The sequence below is a fragment of the Nesoenas mayeri genome, assembly GCF_963082525.1.
Source record: "Nesoenas mayeri genome assembly, chromosome: 7".
Classification (NCBI taxonomy): domain Eukaryota; kingdom Metazoa; phylum Chordata; class Aves; order Columbiformes; family Columbidae; genus Nesoenas; species Nesoenas mayeri.
This window is the reverse complement of record NC_137551.1, coordinates 31,059,142-31,079,570: the sequence shown is the minus strand read 5'-3', so window position 1 is coordinate 31,079,570 and position 20,429 is coordinate 31,059,142. Positions and strand designations below refer to the sequence as shown.

The window sequence follows — 20,429 nt, the reverse complement described above, 5'->3', positions numbered from 1 at the left end:
GACTGTTCACCTTGTTTGTCTCACTTCTTGTGCTTCTCCTAAGAGGGAGTGTGTTAGTCTGTACTAATAAACTACTAACACCAAATCCTTTATTATATTTTTAGATAAAATATCGAGAAGAGGGTGAACAATTAAAATCAGTCTTTCAGTGGGATGTGAGGTCCAGAGACATGGAAGCTGCCTATAAAGCCCAACAACTGTCCACCCAGGTAAGAAATATCCCTCATGTCTCCAAGCAACTGGCCTGCAGGAAACTAAGGACTGGCCTTGGCATTCCTGGCTGTTAGGGTTTTACTTGCAGCATTTCAAAGCTAAAAAACCCATTACTTCTCATTTGGCTAAACTTTTCAAGGCAGCATAACTTGATTATAGCTCAGGGTGTAAGAATGAGAAGATGAGGAAGGAAGAATGTATCTATACAGTTAGCTGTCTGGACTGCTACGTGTACAGCCATAGTCAATGTGTCTTTGTTCCACTGGCACTGAAAGTTCAGAACAAGTGGTCTGATTCCCAGGGGGGTGTTGTTTGAGTCTCACTCCAGGATCCTAGATCCTGACATCTTGATGTCAGTTTTTGTTCTACAAGCTCTGCCCTGGCATTCTGAAGGTATGTGGAGTGTACACCTGTATGTCTACAGAGAGTAAATTTCACTTCCACAGCATTGTGTGTGTTTTCTTTTTTTCTGTCAGATAAGCTGTTTGTGTATTAAAACAAGGTTGAAGATTGATAGTTATTTAATTTTTGTTTTGTAGAATACTTACTATGCTGCCTACGAGGAGGGAAAATCATGGTACTCGGGAACCATCCCAGATCCTGAGATGGTCAGGATAACACAGGCACAGAAGACTCTGAGTGATGTAAGTGGGCTGATGTTTGGAATAGTTTATTTTCATGGGCTATAATATTCTGAAGGCTTACCAGTGCATCAAAGCCAACCTTTGGTAAGATGTTACTAAAGGAGAACCTGACATGTTTATTTCTGTCAGTAACAATATTTAACTGTGTAAGTGGTTAAAGTCGCATAAGGATGCTATTGCCCATCCTGAAAATCATATATTTATATGTTTATGTAACTGAGAAGTGCTTCAACTACTGACCGTTGTTATCGGAGGTGACCTTGGTTATATCCTGATCTAGCAGGCAGTGCTGTTTTCCTCAGTAGAGTAGAACTCATGATGGAAAACCTGTCTTATTTGCTGTGGAGTATACCTTTCATTGTCTGTATTTCCATGACCCAAGAAAATAACTTTTGAATTATGGCTGGTTGTATATGCCCAAACAATGGGTTAGTGACTCAGTCAAAATAGCCAATTAATAGTGGATTATTAATATGAATGATGAGTATTTTCTGTGGTATGTAGGAAATGTTTCTACCTAAAAAACTTATAAGGTATACGTTCTTTAATTTGATTACTTTTAAATAAAGTGATACGTACTTTTAGGAAGCAGGCATTAAAAGAGGAGTCACATTAAACTACAGTGGGTTCTTCTGTAACAACAAACCAAAAAATGTTCATCTTCTAGTTTCAATATATGGAAGAATATGAGCCACGGAGAGGCAAAGGCAGCTTTCCCGCTATGATCACTCCAGGTTATCAGGTTGCTAAGAGAGCCACCCAGCTAAGCAGTAATGTAAGTCTCAGGTGTTTTTTAATTGTCTGTTAGTCTTCTGAATTTGGAAAATCCTAGTTTAGGCCATTCACTTAGGCAGTAGGTTCCACAAAGACTATTTGTTGTGCTGTTAATCCTACTGAGTTAGAAAACTTTGACATGATGCAGGAAACAGGGTTAACAAACTACTTGGGTTGGGAAGACAATCATAAGGATAAATGACAATATACGTATTTCCTGAAAGATGTAGCAACTTTTACTGTAATTTACCACAACCTGAAGAAGATTGTGAATCATTCTGAAATGTTTGTTTAATTAGTTACCTTTATTTTCACCTCATGGTATTATTAATCTATTCACATTTGAAGATTTTTGCTTTCTTTATTATTTGAAGTTAAATATATTCAATATTGAATTTGATTAATACACCAGCTACTTTGAATATATGCACAGAAAATCACTTATTTATAAAAATAACAATTCAACTGAAAAAAATCAAGTAAAAAGAAATCATGTAGAAATGATTTTAAAGTATTGCATTGTTTTCTGGAAACACTGCATTGTCATTGCAGTATGATCTTAGTGTTTTGGGCCATTAATGACTATTGTCATAACATTGTAATCAAATGTATGGCTCACATAAGTCTAGTGTCATTTGAAAATTTGTTTATCTGGGGCCATTTCTGTCTGCTTCTGACATGCACTTTAAGGAAACAAGACCTCAGGTATACTGATAGCTTGACTGTACAATGGACAGTGTCATGACTGCTGTTGGTCATTTTCTCTTGAAGCCTTCTGATAGAAAAAAGATATTTGCTGCTTATTATTTGTAGTATGTATTTTATATGTTTTCTCCCTCAGGTAGAATATAAGCGGGGACATGAAGAGAGAGTTTCGAAGTTCACCTCTGTTGTAGACACTCCAGAAATACTTCATGCCAAGGCTGGAGGACAGCTTTCAAGTGATGTAAGTGAAATAAAATAGGCTGACTTAATTTTGACTCTGGTCTTGGGACATTTATAAATCACTTTAAGATATGAGCATAAAGAAAAATAAAAAACTAGTATTTGAAAGGCAGACTCTTGAAATGTGCATTAACTTGAAATATTCTTGATACATTTTACCAGTAAGTAGTTAATACTTCCAATTATAAAGACTATATTAAGTTCTAGGTCATTTTAGGGACTAGCTGGCTGCCAGAACTGATGGCAGAGAACTGTTCTATACCCAGGAGGTGGTGCCGTGCAAAGTAAAGAAGAGAGCTGCCTGACTCTAATATAAATAGAGCAGGCATCTTGCAGGCAACTTCAGTATTTTCTTTAAACAACTGTGATCCATCCTATACCTTAAATGAGACACAGAGGTCCTGCAAAAGATAGGTTGTGTAGTTGAAGGCTACATTGTAAAGATTCAAGCTTCATGTTTCATCTTCCTTTTGGCAGATGACAACCATTGAGTGCTTGACTTTGCAACTTTAAGAATTGATTATGTGTGCAATCAAGATGCATTTGATCTAATTGCTCCTGAACTGTCTTGGATTTTTACAGTTGAAGTACACAGAAGACTTTGAGGAACGGAAAGGGAAAGGCAGCTTTCCTGCTATGATCACTCCAGCTTATCAAATAGCCAAGAGAGCGAATGAATTAGCCAGTGATGTAAGTGTCCAAAGCAAAGTCTCTTTTCGGGAACACAATAATAAATTCTCACATAAATTTTGGATTTAACTGCTTATTGGCAGAAATTCTGTGAGCGTTGTGGAGTTGAGAGAGTGGAGAGAGTCCAGTGCAGGGCAACAAAAATGATTAAGGGAGTGGAGCATCTCCCTTATGAGGAAAGGCTGAGGGAGCTGGGTCTCTTTAGCTTGGAGGAGACTGAGGGGTGACCTTATTAATGTTTACAAATATATAAAGGGTGAGTGTCACGAGGATGGATCCAGGCTCTTCTTGGTGTCAATCAATGGTAGGACAAGGGGTAATGGGTTCAAACTGGAACACAAGAGGTTCCACTTAAATTTGAGAAGAAACAACTTCTTAGTAAGGGTAACAGACACTGGAACAGGCTGCCCAGGCGGGTTGTGAAGTCTCCTGCTCTGGAGACATTCTAAAGCCACCTGGACACATTCCTGTGTAGCCTCATCTAAGTGTTCCTGCTCCGGTGGGGGGATTGGACTGGATGATCTTTCGAGGTCCTTTCCAATCCCTAACATTCTGTGTTTCTGTGATTCTGTTATGCTAGCAGTACACTTCATACACAGATTTTCAAGTGACTGTCTTTTGCAGGGACAAAGTCGAGTTCTATGCACACAAAGAAAATTAGGCATTTTATTAGCAAATCAACACTGTGGATTTTTGTGGGCAAAAGCCTCCCCTGTACCAAGCCTTCTCTTACATACAGTTGAAAAGGAAGAAAATAAGGAGTCAGGTAGAGGACTTTGATTTCATTCTGCCCAACCCAGTATGAGTTAGAGGGGCTGAAGTGCAGTTCTAACATACACAGCCACAATATTTCTGCGTGACCTTGTATCAGGGGAGGACTGTGTTTGCAGAGCTCTGCTTTGCCATGACTTTCCATGCTCCCAGTGGGTCCTTATAGTTCATTCTCCTATTCTTTCTTATGTGTTGTTGCAGGATAAAGGCTTCTAAGAAAGTAACTTCTTGAAAAGCAATTATATATATATGAAGTATATACATATAAACACAAGCATACATTTGACATGGTTATAGATTTATACAATATACCTTTCTATTCCACTCATTTTGCTCTTCTTATTGTTGGGGGCTTTTTGTTTTGTTTTGTTTTATTTGTTTGTTTTTTTTAACTCCTTGGTCTACTGATCTTTATTGGCTTTCTTTCCCTCTCCAAACAAAATAAAACCACAACACACATGTATTCTTTAAAAAGCATTGTAACAGAACATCAGTATTGCTTCAAAATGTACAGTTGTTTGGATTTTGTCATTGGAGACTGAAAGGAAAGCTCTTTTTGTTGGAGAACATATTGTGCTATCTCAATGGAAGTGAATTTATAACATTATTAAGAGTCATGGAGGAAATTAAGAAGTCTGTAATTTTGAAGGCAAAAGCAACTGATTCTAAAACATTTAAACATTTTTGTTCGCCTTTGATCTGTGGAAAAACGCTCATTCTTGTCAGCAAACACACATGGTGATTAAAGGGCAGCATCAGGTTATAGGTTATTGACTTCAGCAAAGATATTGCAAATCTTGGTCTAAACTTGAAGGTTGAGTGCCTAAAATTCCCTTGATCATTGGGGCTATCACATCTTTAAGAAACAAACCCATTTATTAATAGTGATCAGATGACTCTGGTAAAAAAAGTGCTCTGTGGTAACCATGAATTTACATTACAATCAGTTCGATTTTTTTAACCTTCTGGAGCATAAAGGGTTAACCACTGACAACAGGAGGTGCTGAACATGCTGAACTAAAGGCCTGATTGAAATGGCAGGTCCCATGTTCCTAGCGCATTATTAAAAAGCACACCACTATTTTTGGTTTTGTATCTTCAAGTGACATGTTTTACTTGTCTAGATTGGTGGCAATGGAAATTTTGACAATCTTTAATTATCAACATATGCATGTCATTGATGATTATTTATTATGCAGCATCTGTGTATCAGACCAAACTCATCCGGATGATTCTTTTCCTATTCTTTTTTTCCTGTTAGGTAAAGTATCATCAAAGATACGAAAAGGAGATCAAGGGAAAAGCCAGCTATACAGCTGGAACAGATGCTACTTTAGCAAGAGAAAATGTCGATCAACATGGCCAGGTATGCAACATCTCAAAAATACCCATGCTGATGATCATGGCTATGGCTGATTGCTCAAGACTTTAGAAACTGCAGTGAGGCCTGTTTTCCCTTTGCTTTCCTGTATGAGAAAGCAAGATCTCAAAGGAAAAGATGGTATGCAACAGCACCATGCTCTGAATGTGTAATATATTTGGCATTGGCACTTACGAGATGAGACTGCAAAGTGCGAGCACTGTCACTGCATGATCCTTATGGTAGGGTCACTTCAGAAGGTGAGCCCTACCTTGGCAAATTTTATCTGTGTACATGTATGCACTGTGCATTTCTACTGTGGTGGTGTTATGCATCTCACTGAAATGTGTTTCCTTGTGGAAACTCCCATTTCATGAGAAAGAAAATGTAAATTCAGTTAGCAGAAAAAGTGAAAGGTCTGTGAAATGGTAGAAAGCTAATAGGTAGTTACACATCTTTTCCCTGCCAGTGTTTTTAGAAATCTTAGAAGCTTTGTAGTTCTAAATATGTGCAAATTGCACTGAAGATCATACAAAATCTCTTAGATTTCAACTATTCTACAAAAATGGTATTGTAAGCTTGACAAGTTGTGGTTCTGTTTTTGTGGAACCAAATAGACTGTGGCATTAATTTTGCTTTTATTTCATTTTTAAGGGAATGCAATTATTTTTGTGGTCTCCTAAAATACATCCAAAGTTCTATTCCAATTAAGTTAGGGAAATGATACAGCTAAATAGAACTGAATAAAGCTAAAGAGAATTTGAAAGGAATTGAATAGTGGTTTTGTATAAACAAAACTGTATGATTAGTCTTAGATTTTTTCATCCTACCTTCTCATGAGGTCCATATACTTTGGAGAAATTAAGGAAGAGCAAATACATTGTCCTAAAACAACAGGAGTTTTAAGTTTCTTCACTTCTGTCCAATTCTGCATCTTGCAATGTGTGAAAAGCAAACCATCCTTCATGAAAATGAGTTTAGAATATGTAGCAATGAAGCCTTCAGTCAGTTTCTGTCTTTTGAACTACTACAAGTTTTTGTAAGAATAAACAACTAAAATGAATTTGAAAAAGTGCTAATTGCATTTTCAGGCATTGGAATGCTGCTGTCTTTAGAATTAATTAAAGTTTTTTTTCTTTGAAAGTATCTTTGAAACATCAGTCACAGACTTCAAATTTAATTTGAGTTTTAATCTTCACATATTGGATTCTGATATTTTATTCAAATAAAATTGAGCCACTGAAATTAATGGATCTTTTTGAGTGAAGCGTGACTTAACATGGGTAAAGGGATTAGATCTCTAACTGTTGAGGTCATGATGGTACACCATACAGAGACATATATATATATATATATATATATATATATATATATATAACATGAGACAATTTAAGGAATCTGACTGTAAAAATTCTGTGTGCTGAACACCTGTTTCATTCATGCTTAGAAATCTTAGAAGTGGCTAAAATTAATTATCTACAACTTTGAAAATACTGTTTTGCAATATGAGCAATATTAGAAATTATATAAAAAGGTACTTGAGAAAGTTAGAAGAAAAATAAAATGGCAAGTTTGAAGAATTCAGCCTCATGAATGGCATTTTAAAAAACTAACTCAGCTGATTAGTCAAGGATATTTTTCATTTTTTGTGTCTGTTTATAGAATAATTTAGATGCAATAACTATAATTACAATGTATTGTTCACAAACTTATGACATGACCTATCTTATCATGTGACATCAAAGATGCTCAAAATGACCTACAATGGATTGTTTTGCATTGAGAAGTTACAAGAGAGGCCTAAAATATTTATAATCCTTTCTATATGTGCTCTCCATGATATTCTTGACATGTCACACATTCTTTTCTCACTTAAACTGGCTCTTTGCTACAAAGGATTTACGAAATATTACAGAGAAGATACATTACACTATATCTTACTTGTTTGTATGTTTGCCGTGTTCTCCAGAGATCTTGCCATAGAAAGCTTTGGGATGCTCATTGTATATTATTATTTTAGAAAAAGTTCCAGTTGTTATTAAATTATCAAAAGGCTTTTCAAATTGTCAAACATTCACACATAAACTTACCTGTAGATAGATTTAAGAGTATTAATCCCAAAAAGATTGGGTTTTTAGATCAAGCAAGTGGAACTTCGTGATTTTGTTCCCTAAGGAGTTGACCACTTTAATATCTAGGTATTTCTGCTTCATTAAGGAATCCATGTTCAGAATATATCACTGGACTAGAGAAATATTATTTTGGGTCAGTTTTGATGTGAGAAATGACCATAGAGAGATCAAGAGACTTCCGTCACATCACAGAGGAAGGCTGACCCTACACTAAACTTGAAAATCTCTTGCCTGCCCAGCCCATTAGGGACCATACGTTTTCCAGGAAAGCACATACTGACAAAGAGAAGTGCTAGTAGATGTCATCTCTGTAAGAACAGAGGTGAAATTAGAAGGATATATATTGTTGTATACTCAAGTGTTCTCGTGATAACAGCTAATTACTACTTAATTTTCTCTTACAATGCAGAAAAGTAATTTTACAGACATAGTTAATTTAATGGGTAATGTTATTCTTGCAATTAATCATTTTGTTCTCTTTATCTTAAGAAAAAAAAAAAAAAGCAATGAACTTTCCTAATAACAAGGAGTATGGAGCTTTGTGAAATCACCCAAGGCCCCACCTGCTCATGTATAATGAGTAAACACTCTGAATTTTCTTCAGGATTATATGGATGACTATGAAGAACACAGAGGGAAAGGAAGCTTTCCTGCTATGATCACTCCAGCTTATCAAAATGCCAAGAAAGCAAATGAATTGGCAAGTGATGTAAGTATGAAACCTGAATCAATACAATTCATAAACAATTAAAAGCAGCAGTTTGTCAGAGCAATGCCTAGGAGGAGAATGCTAAAATTACACTTGAGAAGTAAACAACAATGACATTTCACTGCATTGCTGGGAACTGGATAGCTCAGGGGATTAATAATATCCATTAATAGAAGAGGACACAGCTCTGGTTTGCATGATGGAGGGATGGATGTAGCAACTAATGGGGATCCCTACTGTTAGGTTAACCCTCCTGGCAAACCTGCACCTGTATTATTAATGAAACCTTAATCATCCTGTGGACTACTATGGTATTCCCAGTAGTGAATAAATGGAGGATGAATGAGCTGAACTGGTTTTGATATTTTGATGTATCATGCCTCTAGCACAAAGCAAGTAATGTGGAGGAAAAGAAAACATCGAATACAACACTGTCACTTCACAAGCCTGAGCTTATTTCTAGGCTGGGGATTTTTAGTTTTGGGTGGTAAGCTAAAGAATTGGCAAAAAAGGTGGTGATGTGTGGGATTCTTGCATGCAGCCCGTTAACTAAAGAGCCTCAGTCCTATTTGGGTCTCTTTCTAATAGTGACAAAACATGGGTCAGTCTGTAGGTCACTACCCTGTTGCTGATGAGAAGGGTTCCTACAAGTGACAGCCTTTGTAGTGTGGACACCTGTCCCCCATGGGGCCATCCAAGCTGATGGGCTCAGTCTGTTTTCTGGGGAGCTAATGGATGGTTGAGGGTTTCTGCTTCTACTAGCCTAGACTAGACACTGGCAGTAGACTAGAGTGAAAGGATCAGTTGTATTCTTTACTTGAGCTTATGACTGAGAGAATATAAAAACCTGGAACCTTCTGTGACCAATCCCTATTTTGATGACAAACTCAGGGATCCCCAGTTTAAACACAAAATATTTAACCTTTTGAGATAAGGATGGCAGTTTCATAGGTTTTAAAAATGCTAATGGTCAGCAGTTTCCTTAGTAATTTGTAAAACCTGGAGCAAAGAGAAGAGTTAGTTCATAGCAGTAACATTTTCACACTAGAGTGCTTATCAAGCTGCTTCATATCTTTAAAGCCTGAGAAACTGTGTGCAGTTGGAAAATGAAAGACCCAAACACTGCAATTCAGCACATATAAAATAGTTTGTTATTTTGTACATTATGAATCTGATTTTTGAAGCAGTAACAGAACATGAAGAACATAAGCATCTCCATACGCAAGAAATATTGAAATGTATTCCCAATAGGGTTTTTGCTGGACAAAGTTTGACAAAAGGCCAATATAAGTATTCTCTCACTTCACCCATCCAAGCCCAATTTAAGTCAATCACCTGATGTCTAAATTAATTTAATATATCTCTTATTTAAATCTTGATTTGGTACAGAAATATAATTCCCCAAAAACACTGCAAGTGCAAAAAGATACAGCTTTTTTAAAAAGCTGGTTTCTACAAAAGGAAAAGTTTACAGAGCACTGGATGACTATCTGTAATTCTCTGACTTGAAGTCTAAAATCAAAGTACTGAGAATTAACTTCAGGAATAGAAGAGCACACATGCTCCAACCAATCACTAGCCAAGAATCTGCTAATTATCTGTTCAAGCTATGAACAACAACCAGTGCTGTTAAATCTATGTAAAAAATGGATAAAAACCCCCCTCTGTCTAGTGAAGTGGCCAGACAGGGATTGTTAGGGCTGTGATTTTATATGTGGTTTATTTTGGGAAGTGACAACTTGCAGTATTTCAATTTAGCAAGTTCTATTTGCTTATCGAAACAAGAATGAGAAAAGTCTTCTGCTGACTGATCAAGCCAGTCTAAATAGCAATGGTGAAAAGGTAGACACTTATTTTATAATTTTCCCTACTTCTTTTCAGATAAAATACAAGAAGGATCTTTCCAAGATGAAAGGTGCAGCTCACTTTCACTCCCTAACGGCTGAAGACAACTTAGTCCTTAAACGAGCCCAAAGTGTTAACAAGCTTGTCAGTGAGGTAAGGGATTGAATCGATCTGTTAACGCGTTCGAGAGCAGCTCGTACAAATGTTCATGTCTGATGGGTGAGGACTACAAATAGAAAAAGCTGTTGTTCTTATTGTAACAAAAAATGATCTGTGTGTAGCACAGGAACTGCAGAGAAAAGTGCAGAAACAGGTCTTTGGGTGCTGTTATCCAGCATTTCCAATGATCTGTATGAAAGTATGAGGAATGAACTCCAGAAGAGTAATTCTAATTCTGGCCACATGAAGAATAGAAATCTGAAAAAACCACCCTGAATTGTGCTCTTAATGTGCTGTGAACTTATAACCATAAATGCTTGAGGTTGACTTGGGTGTGTACCTTACAGTCTTTCAAAGAAGGTTCTACTGATAATTACAAAATAACACAAACAGAGCCAAAATTTGTACTATTCTGTTAGTGCAGGTTTCTGTTTTCTTCCATCATGCGAAGGACTGTGAATTACGGATAATGCATTCTTCTGCTTGGCAAGGGAAGATTGCTGGGGAATTCTCAGTAGATTCTGAATTATTAATTTATTTATAGTGTAATATCAGCTATAAAGCTATTAATAAATGTAAGTTTCTAGAGCTTCCCCATGGCGGTTTAAAAACTTACACTCTTGGGATGTCAAAGTATAAAACCTTCAATAATGAAAAACCCCTGGAAGTAGGACTAGGAGGGGCCTCCTGGGTCAGTGGTTCCTGGCTCCTGCTGTTTCGGCACAGTATCATATAATCCTCTTCTTCTAATTTCTAACCTACGTGTATTCCTGTCCATTTTATTACTGTTGTGTTTGGTGCCAACATTGTCCTTTAGTTTAAAAAGTTCTTTGCCCTGTGCAACTACCCTTCTGAGATGTTTACAAGCAGATATAGTTTTCTTCTCTCTGCCTTTGTTTTCCTAGACTAAGCAAGCCAAATTCTTTTAATCTCTGTCTTTAACTATGAGTGTTCCTCAGAGTAAGTGCATGTTCCTCAAACAGGAATGACTGTGAAAGCATTTAACTTCTTGATGAGGTCTTACTGGAACTTGGGACACAGCACACATGCTTCCCAGTGCCTGCTCGAAAGTCTCCTCTTGCTCCCACCTTGGACTACATTTGCTTTTTCATGGCTGTGTTACTTTGGCATCTCACCATCTTTCTGTGGTCAGCCTCCATAGGAACATTCTTCTCTTTCTTAGTCTTTCCAGCTGATGAGCTCTTATAGCTGAATTTTTTATGACTGCTCCCTTCCTATATCACTCTCTCCATTGCTGAATTTAGTCCCATTTCTATTACTCCTTTTAATATCACCCACAACATTTCTACTTCAGAGCAAAGGTACTTAATGAAAATATTAAACCAGTTCTGTATTTAAACTTTCTCAGAAGAATTCTGCTGGTAAACTTCCCCCTGTTTAATCCTTCCTGCTAAAGAATACCCACTGCTTTTTCTGCTCTCCTTTGCTCCACACTCACCTTAAAATTCCTTCATAGATCCTTGGTTTTGCTAATAATTTTTCCCATGGCACTGTCTCATACACTTTGCTGAGGTCCAGATGGATGAGGTTGCATTTCTTCTGCCTGTAAAGTAGTAACTGAGTATATTAAAGTAGTCTTCATATTAATTTTCGTGATATGACATCTGATGAAAGCCATGTATCAAAATCTCTGAAGAGTGGGTCTGGCTGATAAAAAGTGTGTGGAGGAACTTGACAAAGCCAGGTTAAGGTTTTACTGTATCTTTCCCTTGTGCATTTTTGTCTCTAAGGTGGAGTATAAGAAGGATCTTGGAAACAACAGAGGCTGCAGCATGAACTACTGTGATACTCCACAATTCAAGAATGTGAGCAAGATCTCAAAATTCACCAGTGATGTAAGTTTTCAGTACCTTGCTTAATGCAGTAGCTGCTGGAATCACAGTTTATCTGTGTGTGTGTTTCAGATAAGCAAGCGCTGGGAATTCGAATGTAACTGATTTTACCACATGTCTGTCCAGCACCTATCCTAGTCTGTCCTTACTGATCATTTTATATAGGATTATGAAAACAGCGATAGGATTATGAAACCACGATATATGGAAGAGAGGTTACTTACAATGAACTGTTAATCTACACAAGCACCTGTCAGTTTTTACTGTTGTCTATTTTAATAATTACTTATTCCATTGTGTATGTCCATTTCCTGGCTGGAGAAGCAGGCAGAAGATACTTTGCCAGAGTTAATGTCAGAGAGGAACATGTTTACTGCATGAAAGTAACTAACAAAATAAGTTGCGATAAATTACTACTTGCATCTGATGATACTGAAGTATAATTTTACTTTTTGCTGCTTACTATCATTCTCTGAAATCCAGGAAGAGTAAATCTTTTGCCATACAGATGAGATGGTAGAGCGGTTAATTTGTATTGTTGTTGAATTTCCTACTCTGGGCTTGGTGAAAACTGCACCAAAACACTCCAATTTTGGTGGATGATTATGTATTCATTTGTTAACATACAAATAACGCATCCCTGCTACTTCATTCTAATATTTATTACTGATGAAACAATATGCTGCAAAAGAATGTGGCGGTATCTCCCTTATGTGGCATTCAGGTCATCTGAAGAATGCATAAGTGACATCTTTTAAAATAGGAAACCACAGAGGGTTTTAGTTTTTATTTCTTAAAGTACCATGGTTGTTGTGGACTCATGAGTTTCTGTAGTGGTGCAACACAAGTAGAACACAGCTGTAATAATATGTCTCACTGCTGTAAAATAGAAACTCATAGAAAAACTAAATACATTTTCTCAGAATATTTTTACTTTTTTCTTTCTTTCTTTTTTTTTTTTTTTTTTAATACAGCTTAAATACAAAGAAACCTACGAGAATGAGATGAAAGGTCGTTATGTAGGTATCGGCATGGACAAACGAATGCTACATGCCATGAAAGTTGGCAGCTTGGCAAGTAATGTAAGTGTTTTTTAATCACACTTGTATGGTTTCTTACTTTCTTAAGTTTTTTCCAGAATTAAGTTGATAGAAAACTTTAGATCCTATTGTACCAGGGATCTGAAGGATAGATCTGTTAAGAGGAAATTCTGGAAACCCTTTTGTAATGATTTATAGCTCACTGCGTGGAAGAAGTTAAAATAAGCAAATTCAGTGATCTGGCAACATACTGAGCTCCTTCAGTTTTCTTTGACATCAGTAGGATGCTGAAGGTTGCTTGCCAGGGTCAGACCTTTGCTGAAAAAACAGTCTTTAATGAAGATTTCTGGATTCCAATTTAATTTACTGGGTTAGTCAAGAAGCTATTTTGTTACATACCATTCCTTCAAGTACATTATTTACAAATCTGTAAGAAGCTTGAGAACTAAGCAGAAAGATAAAAGAGATGTGTCATAGGTGGAAGTTAAGTTAATGCTCCCACTATTGGCATTGGATTAATTGAGGAGCTGAAAAAGAATCAATTAGTGGCTAAACTATGCAAATAATTTCATTTTCTTTGTCACTTATGACACTGAACTTACTTTGTTTCCTGCATTTAATATTAATATTATTGTTTCTTCTTTCCTCTTGACTGATAATTATTCAAACAGATGACAGCTTAAAAAAAACAATGATTTTTTTTTTTCTCCTTGTGTTTCAGATAGCCTATAAATCTGATTACAAACATGATGGTGTTGACTACAATTACCCAGCTACACTAACTCCTTCATATCAGACAACAAGGAAGTTGGTCCCTTTGAAAGATGTAAATAATTTTATGATTTTTTTTTCTATGACTTGCATGGCTCATCATCTCTCCGTAGGACAGACTGTGATAGATTGCGTGTGTCAAATGATGATTTAATCATGGGAGCAAACAGGTGGTGAGAACAAAGTTAAAGCAAAAAAATGCAGGGGGTCAAGAGGGCTCAGAGGAATACGAAGTGCTGCCACCTCCTGTCATTGGCTTCGGTTCAGCACAGATTGTACAGTGATGTGAAATGAGCAAGTTCTGCCCCATCTCTGCTCTGTGTTGTAAAACATCTCACCATCCTGTGCAGCTTCAACAGCATCATCAAGCACTGAAAGGACAGGGAGACTTAAACAGGCTTCTCATTCTTTGTGAATTCCCTGAAGATGATATAATAGGTGTTCAGATTTGATGGGAAGTTAATTGGTCACGTAACCTTCTTTATGCATGTGGTCCATGTGAGTGAGGTGCCCTCTGTGCTTGGGGCTGAGTTGCTGCTGCAACAATGTGAAGAAATTTGTGTACTGCTGTGGTTATATGTGCTTTACAGAGAAATGAAAGACATCAGGCTGTAGTGGATGCCATACTTTCACCTCCCACGAGGACTGAAGGCTTGATTGATCTCATCTACCATTGGGAACTTAACATGTGCCTTAGTTAGGACCACATGCATCAGGCGTTATAAAATCAACAGGAATACAATAGCACCTCCACATGGCATTTCTGACTATCTAAGATGTATATAACCTGCCTTTATCAGGGCCTAAATACCTTTTCCAAGAAAAAGGTGGTAGCATTAAGAGGTAGAATTTGAGAACCCTGTTGTTTTTGAGGAAGTACTTGATATACTTCAACTGTAAGATGCAGTAGTGCCTCTTGAGCAGCAATTTCAGCTTTGTTTTTGAAAATGCTTAAAAAAAAAGTAAAGTTCACTGTTTGATTGCTTAGTGAGAGAGTTGTATTCTTAGAGTACAAAGTAAGCGTGACTTCATGTCCAAAATGTACAAATTAGTTTTACCCACTCTAAATATTTCAGCACTACCTATGGCTCAAAAATTCATAGTCACCATCTGGGTTTGGAGCATGTCAGTCAACGGGTTACAGAGACTCAGTTGCCCTAATCATAATCATCATCTACTAGTTGGAAACAGTCCCAGGGCTCATCTGCTTACTGATAACCAATGTGCTTACTTGGAACTCTGTAAGAATGCAACTCTCTCACACTAAGCAATCATGAGTAGCAGTAAATACATATTTTCAGTCCAAAAGAAATGATCCCTTTCTCTGGAAGTAAAATTCTGTCTCTGTAAAGAAGTAGATTAACTGTTTTAAGTACTTGATCACTTTGGAACTGTGGGATAATTCAGGCCTTTTTTTTTTTCTAGTTTTTGTCATTATGGCAGAAAAAAATAAGTTTACATGTGGATAGCTGAGATAAGAATGTTCACATTAAATAGTTTCAGTAACTCCAAGTCTGTAGAAATATCCTCTACTTTCCTGGAAAAAAGTGGCCTTAAGAAAGTAGTTGTAAGCAATGTGATCTGCAATGTCTGTGAAGTGGTGATTAACTACAGTGAATATTATTTAAGACATACAGAGAATAGTAATTGTGTCCTGCAGTGTAGCACTGAGTCCTTTAGCAGCAACAGGTCTGAAAGAAAGCTTCTCCTTGATTTTTTTTATCTTGCATAATTTGGGGATTTAAGAAATTTATTTCATACCTTAGTATTCCTGCTGCTGTGTTAATGTGTTAAGAATTTAGTGGGCTCCAATCCTATATGTTGCTGACTTTAACATGACTTTTTTGTACCATAAATATATATTTTTCTTCTATCATAATCCACACAAAACTCTTACCACACAGGGAAATACTGTGGTTAATTATTACACGGTAAAGACAAAGTGTGAGTTCATTTTCTCTGTACAGCATTACAGTGGGCAGACCTCTTAATAGACAATGTTCCTTTATAGAGATAGTCTGATAAACATAAAAATAGTCTGAGTGATGGTTAAGGATATCAGTTTGATAGGAATGCTTTGTGGACAAGCTGAAGCTGCATCTTTTAAATTATTTGTGGTTTTGAGGCGAAGGGGTGAATTTCATTTTCAAAGTGGAATGAAAACTGTGACCTCAGACTGGGAGAGTTCCAGAGCATTAACTCAGATCTCATCCAAGAAATCCTGGTGGTTTTCCTCACCTCAATTTATTATGATTTAAGTAGTGATTTACCCAGGGTATTAGCTAACAAAACTTTGTCTACTCAATCTCATTTTCCAGTCTGAACATTTCTTCCTTTACTAAATTTTTAAAAATTTTCTATTAAATTAGGTAAACTACAGGCAAAGCATAGACAAGCTGAAGTACAGCTCTGTTGCCAGCACTCCACAAATTGCTCAAGCCAAAATAAATGCACAGCAGCTCAGTGATGTAAGTTTTGTCATTATTAGCCATCACTGTTTATTAGAATGATAAGATAATTTGATTTTATAGCATTTGTAACTTGATTGTTTTTATTGTTGATAGTTCATTAGCAGATTTACAACCAAAACAATAACACAAATTGAATTAAATCACTTCCAAGAATGTGGCAAGTATACTAGTAGGTTTAATATTTTCTTCCATTTTTAAGAGTGGTCTTAGTGTGCTTTTTTTAGGAATTTATTTTCTGTGTATTTATTAATGCATGCTTTTTTAATAGGGTATTTTCTACTTTTAGACAAGCAATACCTATTCTATTTGTATAATAATTATTCTACTTCCTAGTATCAAGGTAAAAATGATAATTGCTTTATTGCCCTCGTATTTGAGTCAAACATAACTAAGAATGTATCTATAACATATGGCACTAATAACCTGAAATTCAACAGCAATCAATAAGTGTAATGGTCATATTTTTAGTGAGTTAAAAATAACTGAGTTTGTTGTTGACTTTTTCAACATTTGGCAGCTGAACTACAGAGCCCAGTACGAGAAGACAAAAACAAATTACACTATACCGCAGGACGTACCTCAGTTAGTCAAGGCAAAAGCCAATGCTGAGCTATACAGTGAGGTAAGCCAAGCAATGTGGAAACATTCGTATTCGTGCTGCCATTAATAGAAATGAATGTAAAGATGATGACACTGTTTCTAAAAGCATTTAGCATTTACCATCGGTCTTCAGTAAACAGCGTGAGGTGTGGTAACTAGAAAAGAAAGGGATATGATCTCAAGTATGGTGAAACTGGTAGACATCTTATTTGCAAAACTGTTTCAGATTATTTGAATTGCTTTAGTAAATCAGCGTCCACAAAATTAACTGCTTCTGATGTGGCGTTTGTATGAAGAACCAACGTTTGCACAGTTCTAATAACTCAAAGCCCAATGGAAAGAAACACGATGACTTCTGTGAACTTGGATCAAGCCTGCTGTTGCTGCCATTCATAGTTCGTGACAAAATATAGTGATTTATTTAGAGACCTGTGTGTTAAAGTCAAGCACTTGCAGGAAAAGTTTAACTCCTATTCAATTTTTAAAGTATTTTTCAGGCCTCCATTTTTGTAGATAGTTTTGGAGGGAAAAAGCCTAACAGGAAAAATAAATGCAAAACCAGAAAAAAACCCAGACTTATTACTGATGTGACTATTATTTTTGAGCCATAATTTTTCATGGGTTTGAGTTGACATTACTCAAAGTTTTTCCTGGCATATTTATACCTTGTGTTCTTCCCCTAAGTTTAATTTGAGTTGCATTGGTGAAGGGTTGTGGAGCAACGCTCTGTGTGGCTGTAATGTGTGGGATGCATGCTCATCATTAGATATTAGTAAAATATGACCATATGTAAAGCCAAATCTAGAAAACAGGGCTTCCTGGATACTTTATTAGGTACATGCATAGTATGCGTGAAGGCATATGCGATCCTGCCCCACCAGAATCTCAAGTGGAACCGTGAAAAAAAGCTTAAACAACTAGCACTTTAACTTCCATTAATTTTCAGAAGATAAGCATGTGATTCTCACATGTTTCATCTACGTTTGTGATATAGTGTGGCTCATGAGTGTGCTTTTGAAGCAAATCTGATCAGAAGGGTTGCTTCACTGAGCTTTGCTTCACATTCTGGGGTGTTCTCTGAGCACATGAGCTGGATTCCTTTTGAATGCAGCCCAACTGAAAGGTGCTCTCCAGCAGCGCTCACAAAGAACTGCAGCTACAAATAGATAATCAGTGCATGGGACCTGACGAGCTCTAGTTTGATGGGGAGGAAGACAAAACCTGAAATGAGTGATGTCTGATTCTGAGCACCAGCTGTTCCACCCTATATATCAGCTTCTATTAATCTACAGTATTTGCGTATGAAGACATAACCACAGGCACTTTTGAAAAACCTTCTTTTGCCCACGCCTGTTTAAAATTAGAGGAATATTGGTGCATGTGCTGGGATTTAAAGTCCCTGTAAACTCCGATAATAAAATTTTTGACTCAATCCTGGACAGTTAGTTAGCTCAAAATGATAATGAACTCTGACCTAAGAAGATTCCACTTTGCTCTTAAGTCATTTTCATGTTCATTTGAAGATCTTGTGTGTTTATGTGTCAGTGACATGTTGCTGTCTTTGCTTTCTCAGATTAAGTACAAAGAAGGCTGGGAGAAGAGTAAGGGCCGGGGCTTTGAAATGAAACTTGATTCTCTGCCTTTACTTGCTGCCAAAGCTTCAAGGGATCTTGCCAGTGATGTATGTTATATTTAATTACCTAGGAATTATTCTTTATATAAGGTGCTAAAGCACAGGGAAATAAAGCTTAGCGCGCTTCATGTGGATTTTTAAGTCCTGTATTTGGCTGTTCATCTTTCTGAGTGGCTGCTGAGCAGTTGGAAGCTTTCTTAGACTCTGCTATGAAATTTCACTCTGTGAAAATTATTGTTTTTAATGCAAATGTACAGAAGGAAGGAAAATCTGCGAAGTGACAATGGCTCAATGCTCCCATAGTAAAATTCAGTGTTTTGAATTGTTTATAGCTTCAAAAATGCTGTTATCATAAACACACATATATAGAATTTTTCCAAACAAACTCTTTCTAAACAACTTCTGTCATGATTCTTAACCTGCAGAGAGGCAGAAAAGGAAGAAGCTTTTCCTACAGCTATCTAGTGTTCAGCAATAATGACGGTTCCAAAATCCCATCTCATTAAGAAAAACAAATCTTGAATTCCTTGCTTGGGTTTTATATCATCGATTTTCTTATCTTTTGGTTTAAGAACAAGATAATTTAGCTAATCTAAAGACTTTATAAGCATATCCACATCCGAGGAGTGAGCCTTAAAGAATGAGGTTAGAGACAACAAAAATTAAACCAGCCTTGCCCCTTTGGGAATTTCTGGGAAAATCTGGGAAATCTGAAGTGGCAACCAGACTAAACCCTTGTAAATTTTGACCATCCAAATTGCCAGTGAAAAACATATTGCTTATCTTTTGCGTAATTGGAAATGTTCTTTAACCTAAAGTGTTTTTTTCCACAGATTAAATATAGAGAAGAATATGAAAAAACAAAAGGAAAAGCAATTGGAACCAAAGATTCAAGACTTTTGCACTCTCTGCAGGTGGCCAAGATGAGTAGCGAGGTAAATTATTTATTTCTCTGACTCAAAAGGTATTTTTCAAAATTATTAATCTTTTAGCAACTATATGCGATCTACCACTGTTACTTCTTTCACTATAAGAAATTCTTTGAAGCATTTAACAAAAAGTGGTTTCCTTCCTCAGTCTGTTAATCTGCAATGATTGTATAGTATTTTTGTTCTCGTAGGGAATTTTGGGTTGATGATGACCTTATTTTGGGGCAGGAAAAGACCATCCTATTAAAACCACAATATAAACACTTCTACATAAAATTTTAAAACAGATAAAAGTATGTTTAAAAGTAAGATGTACTGTAATAGAGAAGATATCTCTAGAGTCTGCAAAATTCATCCTACCATCTGTTTTGTGTAGCCCTCGTAGGATCTGATTGACACATGTGTTTTTTGCCTAATCTGCATAAGGACACAAACAGGAGTGGAGATTTAAGATATCTTTGGCTCTGCAATACACTGATACAGACAATTTATTTTAATAACTTCTGTTTCTAGATTGCCTACAAAAAAGATTTTGAGGAGAGTAAGACCCATTTCCATCTGCCTATGGACATGGTAAACCTGAGGCATGCGAAGAAGGCCCAGGCACTTGCTAGTGACCTGGATTATAGAAAGAGGCTCCACGAATACACAGTGGTTCCAGAAGATATGAAAACCAAATGGGCAAAGAAGGCTTATGGTCTCCAGAGTGATGTAAGATGTTATATACCCAGCTTAACTGTTACAAGCAGTATAAGTGTTTATAGACTTTTTCAGTTTGACATTATTACTCATTTTATCTAGATGCTGTTTGATTTGTGCTATGACTTTTTAAAATGTCTTCAGAATGGGTTGAAACTAGAAAGGGTGCACATCTTCGCATGCAAACGTTG

The 20,429-nt window shown here is 36.6% G+C and overlaps 1 protein-coding gene across 1 annotated transcript in view; it reads left to right on the top strand.

Moving 5' to 3' along the window:
- The window catches only part of NRAP (nebulin related anchoring protein), a gene marked incomplete at both ends in the record, with an annotated part of 51,690 nt that overhangs the window by 4,240 nt on the left and 27,021 nt on the right, over nt 1–20,429 (top strand). Inside the window, 16 exons of the mRNA XM_080347960.1 lie at nt 105–209; nt 753–857; nt 1,525–1,632; nt 2,473–2,577; nt 3,159–3,266; nt 5,299–5,403; nt 8,134–8,238; nt 10,120–10,236; nt 11,994–12,098; nt 13,070–13,177; nt 13,857–13,961; nt 16,276–16,374; nt 16,895–16,999; nt 18,551–18,658; nt 19,444–19,545; nt 20,053–20,250. Of these exons, the coding sequence (XP_080204086.1) occupies nt 105–209; nt 753–857; nt 1,525–1,632; nt 2,473–2,577; nt 3,159–3,266; nt 5,299–5,403; nt 8,134–8,238; nt 10,120–10,236; nt 11,994–12,098; nt 13,070–13,177; nt 13,857–13,961; nt 16,276–16,374; nt 16,895–16,999; nt 18,551–18,658; nt 19,444–19,545; nt 20,053–20,250 (1,788 nt within the window). The remainder of the gene's footprint in view (nt 1–104; nt 210–752; nt 858–1,524; nt 1,633–2,472; nt 2,578–3,158; nt 3,267–5,298; nt 5,404–8,133; nt 8,239–10,119; nt 10,237–11,993; nt 12,099–13,069; nt 13,178–13,856; nt 13,962–16,275; nt 16,375–16,894; nt 17,000–18,550; nt 18,659–19,443; nt 19,546–20,052; nt 20,251–20,429) is intronic.